Genomic DNA, 7120 nt, shown 5'->3' with positions numbered 1-7120 from the left:
ACACAAGCAGTAACATTTGATTCCAAATTTGAGCATTATCCAGTGAACAGTCCACTAACAGAAAAACTGTGAGAAAACTCAGTAAGCACATACAAGATTTTGATTTAACACTTAGAATTACCTATAGCTGCTGTTTTGTAGTGATAATCAAATGAAAGCTTGATGAACCATATATCACACTCCGGCACAGGATACTTTTGGAGGACATCACCGGTGCCCTAAACGTAGAGCAATATACATTAGGAAATTTTCCAATTTTAGAAAATAATTATCAAAAAAATGGTTCAAACATGACCAAACTAACCTCTCCAGCAGATTGTTCTTTCATCTTTGGTTCCCATAATAGAATTTCATTGTCAACACTCTTGAGTATTTCCAACAAAATTTATGGATCAGTACAAGTAAAATATGAGAAGACCATGTAAAAGAAAAGAAGATATCCTCAATCCATTATTAACATGTAATTTTCAACTTGAGGTAGACAACTCATGGTTAAGAAAGAAAGCTATTCTTTGCTTTTCCAGAGGTTCCCAGATTTGCTCTGATTTCCCCTCGATGAAATCAGAAGAGTAAATATCTCCCGGTAAGGAAGATAAAGCCAACCAATAATTTATACAACAGTTCTTTGCTACTAAGCTCATATAGAAGAACAGTCAGAAAAGAAAGAACTCAGGTAGAAAGCAGGTCAATGTATTCACCTTGGACAAGATAAAATCACCAAGCCATCTGTTACAGTCAACGTAGTTGTTATGGACAGAAGCTATTAACAACTGAAAGGATAAAAAGAAGGTTACAACAAGAAACCAATCAAACTTTCAGAAGAAAGAAGGCAGGGAAGGAGAGAATTAACAAGAGTTACTCACTGGAAACTGTACATATTTAGTGGGAAACTTGGAAGGAAGATCCGTCCAAGTAAACGATTTCTCCACATATGTCCAGAATTCTGTAGCACAAGCAGTTCATCAGAAAAGAAATATCAGCTCATATAGATGTTACTTTTTTTATATATACTGTTAACATTACTCAAATTGATGCTAATTCATTTTATTTTTCAAACTTGTGTAACAACAGAGCACCAATGGAACAGATGACACAATACATAATCTGACTCATAGCCAACGCTACATCCTTTCCAGGGACAACAGTAAGGTAATTGCTGATAGGTGTGACTATAACTAGGGAAGTAAAGTAGTTTAGATAAAAAGCATTGTGAACACCAGAATACATAAATGTCTAAGGATAACTGCATGCTGCCTAATATTCCTTCTAGGTAGTTGGTACATTGATAACTACGGTTGGATCTTTGAAAATATTGACATCATTTTTACACTTGTAACCAAAGACAAAGATATCCTTGTAGAAATATGTGCTAATAAATTAATGTATTCCACAATGAAGATTGTGTGCAAGTCATTAGTTCAACACGTCCAGGTAGTCGTGTGAGATTCAGGATATATAGGTGACAAAATCACCAAATCCAGAAAAGTACAGGCATAGCACAACATCATCATCCTAAAGGTTCTGGAAAAGCCTTGTGAATACACCCAATAACAAGTTGCTCCTCTAAAGATCACCCTCCATTTTTCTCTTTTTCAAAGTTTTAGTCTGTGATGATACTTAGTTGTATATCATATGTCATTTTTCAATAATATATGTGAAACTGAAAAGGGTTACAGGTTTTACCTTTCATTGACCAGATCTTAACAGTGTTATCCATTCCACAGCTAGCAATCCGATATATATCAGTAGGATGGAAGTCCTACAAACATCACAAACCAGCTGATATGCTTAAATACTGGTTCCCAGTTTTAGTAACAGATGTGAAAGACATTACTTTGCCACAAACTCCATCCTTGGAGTGGAACTGCAATTAACAGAGAAACTTACCACACTAAGTACTTCATTCCGATGACCTCCAGCACCAGCAAATACCAAAATGCATATTCCAGTATGAACATTCCACAAGCGAACAGATTCATCCTGTAACACTCGTGATAATTAAAATATGCCATGTGAAATAGTTGCAAAATTGATTGATACTCCACATACATCTTGCAACTGTGCAAATGTTTTTTTTCCAATAAAGAGGATCAAATATAATATTCCTTGCGGAGGAAGGAAATAGAGGAATACATAAGGTACATACTTTGCTGGCAGATAATACAAGAGATGGTTTCAAGGGTTGAGTCCTAATTTCATTTACTGAGTCTCCATGCCCCACAAAGCTCTGTTCAATCATAAGCAAGTAGATTAAAATAGATTAATAGACATATGATATTAAGTTAACATGTAACTAGCTTCAACTTTTAAGAGAAACTCTCTTTCAAGTTTGTATTGTTAATACAACTTAACATGGAACGAATCATGAAGGAATACTTAACTTGTTAATGTCATGATGAATAAGATGGATTGAATCATGGAAAAAGGAAATACTTTAGTTTTCAGATAAAGATTAATTAGATGGCTGTTAAAAACTCATGCAGATATTCATTTTTTATAACTAAAAGAGCAACTATTTTTGTTTGACCATGTAAAATGTGAATCAAAGATTTCAGGTCAAGACCTTGTGTATCTTCTCTTTCCCAGCATCAATAACACGAATAACTCCATTTATTCCACCAGCCACTAAGAATGGACTCCCATCAATATTGCAGGCCCAACTTACAGTGTAAAAGGATTCATCTTTCTGATTTACACAGCACATGGAAAAACCAAAAGTTTTTTAAGTATATGAGATAACATATGTACGGAACAGATGGAACAACTGTGTGCTTGCAACTTCTTACATCCTCATCAATATAAGACTGCAGCACAGCAATAACACCACCTTCGAGACACTGATATACAGTCACCTGACAAACAACCAGAAAATAAAGACACTAGTCAGGGTATCGACAATTGGAATACCGTAAAAACATATCCTAACTTCCTGAGGCTAGCACTATTCTTCTGTAGTTATCTTCTTTCAGGTCGGTTTTCTGAAACAACTCTCAGATGACATATCTAGACCAATAAAAGACACATCATTTACAAGAGCATGCACTTTTCCAAATTCTAAATTTATTTTTACATCATCCATAACTCTCAACTTAGATAAGAAATACAACAAGATATATAATAGCATAACTCCACACTGCTTAAGAGATTATATAAGATTACAATCCATACCCAATTCCGAGAATCATAACCTTTGACATGAACAATTTATAATAGTAAGGTAAACCATTAGGTAATTATTATCAATCTGTTAAATATGTGGCACTCCGCAAGTGTGGAGAAACATACAGAAACTGTCGATCATTACACCATATAACATAAGTTTGTACAAAGCTGGCTCACCCATCCTATGTCCTAACTACATAAAGACATTTTAGTTTGTGATGCATCAATGAATCTACCAAGATAAGCATAAGAGCAATTGTAGGAAACAAAAAGGGTCCTTGAACCATCAATCAACATTAAAGCAACTTGCAAGTCCAATTTTAGCACATTTCATCTGAAACAAGCAGCAGCTCAGCTAATATTGACCCCGAGGCATTTAAAAAAATAAGACGGACCAAGATAGAAAAAAAAAAAGGTAGATACTTCCTACCTAAATTGTACAAATTTTGAACTTCCATACTAATACATGAACCCAACAATCACAACAACAACAAGAACAACCCTTCAACCTCAAAAACCTGGGTCGTTTATACCTGTACCCATTAACCCGTTTCATTTCAGAACTCAAGACAAATGAATGAAAAAATTGAACTTCCATACCAATACATGAAGCCAATAATCACAAGAACAACAACGAAAAAAAAAAAAAAAAGAGCAACCCGTCAGCCTCAAACAATTGGGACAGTTACACCCATACCCGTCAACCCGTTTCATTCTAGAACTCAAGACAAATCCTAAAAGAATGAAAATTTCGAACTTTCATACTAATACATGAAGCCAACAACCACAATAACAACAACAACAGCAACCCATCAACCTCATACAATTGGGTCGTTCATACCCGTACCCGTTTACCCGTTTCATTGCAGAGCTCAAATTAGTAAAAGAAAAGTGTTATATTCCACAAATTCGAGTCAGCACAACAAACAAAATACAATTTTGACGAACCCCAAATGAAAAAACTCACTCGATTTCCGCCCACAGTAGCAAAGACATTGAAGTAGCGCGAATCAATGAAGTTGAAGACGACGCCATATAATGGGCGTTTGCCTTCTTGGAGTCTGTTCGTCACTCTATACTCCTTTTTTCTTGATGGCGTTAATGATCCAACAACAGGTTCACATCCTAGAGGTACTCTCGCCGCCATTGCTATCACTCTGCCAGAGCTTAGAGAGGAACGAAAAACTCTACATATTTACAGTGTCCCTAAAATATTTGTTAAAAAAAAAAACGTACGTGACATTTTTCTTTTTTTGGAATACTAAAGTAGAGCGTTTGGTCATATGACTTCATATTATGAGATGAAATTAACGTTTGTGACCTTATTCAAATTCTACAGAAAGCATAATTTGAGAATTTTAAATCATGATTTGGATTTTTTAAATACAAAATTGACTCATGATTTTATATTTTGCTAAAAATCCACTTTATTTTATATGTAAAAATAATAATTATAATTCATATCATTACTATTTAAACCATTTATATCTCATATGATTATTTTCATCAATATAAAATTTATTTTATTTTAAATTAATTCTTACTTTACAATTTATATTACCAAATTCATTATTTTTATCAAGTTTAAACTATTTCATTCAAATCAATGTTTGATAAAAAATAATTTACCATCATTAACAAATCATTGTGACATTAATTGAAAAAACAATTTTCTTTACTAACAACTTGAATACTATTAATGTTTGATCAATAAATATTGTATTTTTTAAAAATAATTTTGTGATAGTGTATATGCAATTTTATAATTTTTTGTTTATTAGGTAAAATTGTATAAGAAATTAGGATAATTTTAATAGTTTTATAACTTATGAGATTTTGCGTTTATGAGAAAACACATAATATAAGAAAGTCCAAATTGCATGTCAAAAACAAAACTTTCACTTCATCTCATGATTTCATATCACATGATCAAACTGGCCCTAAAAAAGAAAGCGTCTCACGTAAACTAGAATGGATGAAATATAATACTCCCTCTATTTATTTTATGTGACACTATTTCAGTAGGAGAATAAAGAGATTTTTAAAGTTAAATTATTTTTAATTAGAGTAGGTGATATTCTTCTATAATGAACTAAAAAGAAAATAGTATCACATAAAATGGGACAAAACAGATGTTGTATTCCGTCTGTATTAAAATACTTGTCGTATTTTATTTTTTCAAGAGTTAATTTAATAAATTATTAGTTTTAATTAAAGGTAGGTCAAACAAGTATATGGGAGAGCTCATTAGGCAGGACATGACGCATCTTCAGCTTATCGAAGACATGACCTTAGATAGGAGGGGTTGAAGATCGCGTACCAAGGATAGTTGGTTAGGAGGTACTAGAGAGTTATTTTTACTTTTCGAGGGTGTAGGCTTGTTGTTGTACTAGTTGTATTATTCTTGCTTATATCATCTATCATCATTTATTGTTTAATATGTATCGGCATTCCTTTCTTATCGACTTCGCACTGTTTTCTTTGTTAGTTACTTCTACATTGTTTTCTTCTTCTTTATATTTGAATTTGCTAAGATGAGGGTCTTTCGATAACAATTTCTTTACCTCCACAAGATAGTGATAAAATATGTGCATAATCTATCCCCTCAAACTCTATTTGTGAGATTTCACTACATATATTATTATTGTTGTTTACTATTTGCCAAAATTACACAAGAAATAGTATTAGTCGTACCTTTTTTCAATATCGAAACTAAACATGACAAGTATTTTGAGACAGGATCCCAGTTCAAGTAGCCTTGTCAAGATATTTAGCTCAATCTAGATATTCACTTATATCAAATATCAAATATTATTATTGACAACAAAAAGTAAATAGTACTACAATATAGACCTTATCAACTTTGTTGGAGAATTTAAAACAATGGCTTCTTCTTCAAATATTCTTCAACTCCACCATGTCCATCTTCTTCCTTCAATTCATCCAATTTCTTCCATAAAGCAGTTCACTATCAAATGCACTTCCAATTCATTACCTGAATCTTCTTCAGACCCAGAATTCCTGACCCCAAATTCAGAAACAACAATTAGCCCAGAAAAATTCCCAATAGAAAAACGTCGAAAATCCGAGATAATCCGTGAGAGAAAATCAAGAACTGAGCTCATAAAGCAAGACCCACCAAATTTCGAAATTGGGTGGAAGAGAACAAAGCCAATTCCATTAGATAAGCCAATTGGGTATGTGATAATGGATTTTTTGGAGAAATTGGAAGAGCTAATGGCTAGGGATTTTGGGTCGACGGCGTTGTTAGCGAAAGTGGGAGAAATAGTTGCAGAAAGAGCTAGGGAAGAAGCGGAAGTGTTGAAGGAAGAAGGGAAAGTGGAGGAGAGAATGGTGACGGAATTGTACAGAGTTTTGAAGCTTATGGAAATGGATTTAGCTATGGTGAGTGCTGCTGTGAAAGAAGAGACATTGAATGAAAGACTTGAACAAGCTAAAGCACGTTGTAGGCAAGCCATTCTTGTTGCTAATTCTTTTTGAGAGGTTTTTGCTTGTGGAAAGGTAGAATCTTTTTAACATTTGTACTGTATTTAAGTGTGTATTTTGTTATCAACTTGGGTTGTGATAATATGATTGTTGATCCTTCCATCTTTACTCGAGATTTTGGGTTCGAGTTCCAATGTAAGTATCAAACATCTATGGTAGGATGATTGTTAATCCTTCCAATTTTATTAAGAGATTTTGGATTCGAGTTCCAATGTAAGTACTGAACATCTATGATGATTGTTGATCCTTCCTTCTTTATTTAGAGATTTTGGATTTGAGTTCCAATGCAATTATCAAACATTTGGTGAAAACAAAAGTGTTATCTTTCATTTCCCATTGGTGGTGAAAATGAAAACAAAGGCCTTTGATATCCCTCTAGTTAGGAATTCTAAATTCATATTTAAATTAGTCAAATCAACCTTTCATAAAGAGCCTTTACCTCCTCTTGGTA

At 33.4% G+C, this 7120-nt stretch overlaps 2 protein-coding genes across 2 annotated transcripts in view; one reads left to right on the top strand and one right to left on the bottom strand.

Moving 5' to 3' along the window:
• LOC102577673 (fertilization-independent endosperm protein) overlaps nucleotides 1–4309 on the bottom strand; it is a 5434-nt gene extending 1125 nt beyond the window's left edge. The window contains 10 exon segments of the mRNA NM_001287872.1: nucleotides 122–218; nucleotides 305–364; nucleotides 699–770; nucleotides 864–943; nucleotides 1684–1759; nucleotides 1888–1980; nucleotides 2147–2227; nucleotides 2564–2686; nucleotides 2787–2852; nucleotides 4130–4309. Coding sequence (NP_001274801.1) covers nucleotides 122–218; nucleotides 305–364; nucleotides 699–770; nucleotides 864–943; nucleotides 1684–1759; nucleotides 1888–1980; nucleotides 2147–2227; nucleotides 2564–2686; nucleotides 2787–2852; nucleotides 4130–4309 — 928 coding nt within the window.
• Nucleotides 4310–5963: 1654 nt separating this feature from the next.
• Nucleotides 5964–6896, top strand: LOC102601546 (uncharacterized). Its single transcript, XM_006360030.2, has one exon. The coding sequence runs from the start codon at nucleotides 6046–6048 to the stop codon at nucleotides 6661–6663; it is 618 nt and encodes a 205-aa protein (XP_006360092.1). The 5' UTR covers nucleotides 5964–6045; the 3' UTR covers nucleotides 6664–6896.
• Nucleotides 6897–7120: the final 224 nt, after the last annotated feature.

The sequence above is a fragment of the Solanum tuberosum genome, unplaced genomic scaffold (genome assembly GCF_000226075.1).
Source record: "Solanum tuberosum cultivar DM 1-3 516 R44 unplaced genomic scaffold, SolTub_3.0 scf00302, whole genome shotgun sequence".
NCBI lineage: Eukaryota > Viridiplantae > Streptophyta > Magnoliopsida > Solanales > Solanaceae > Solanum > Solanum tuberosum.
Note: the sequence above shows the minus strand (reverse complement) of the source record. Positions and strands in the feature narration are given on the sequence as shown.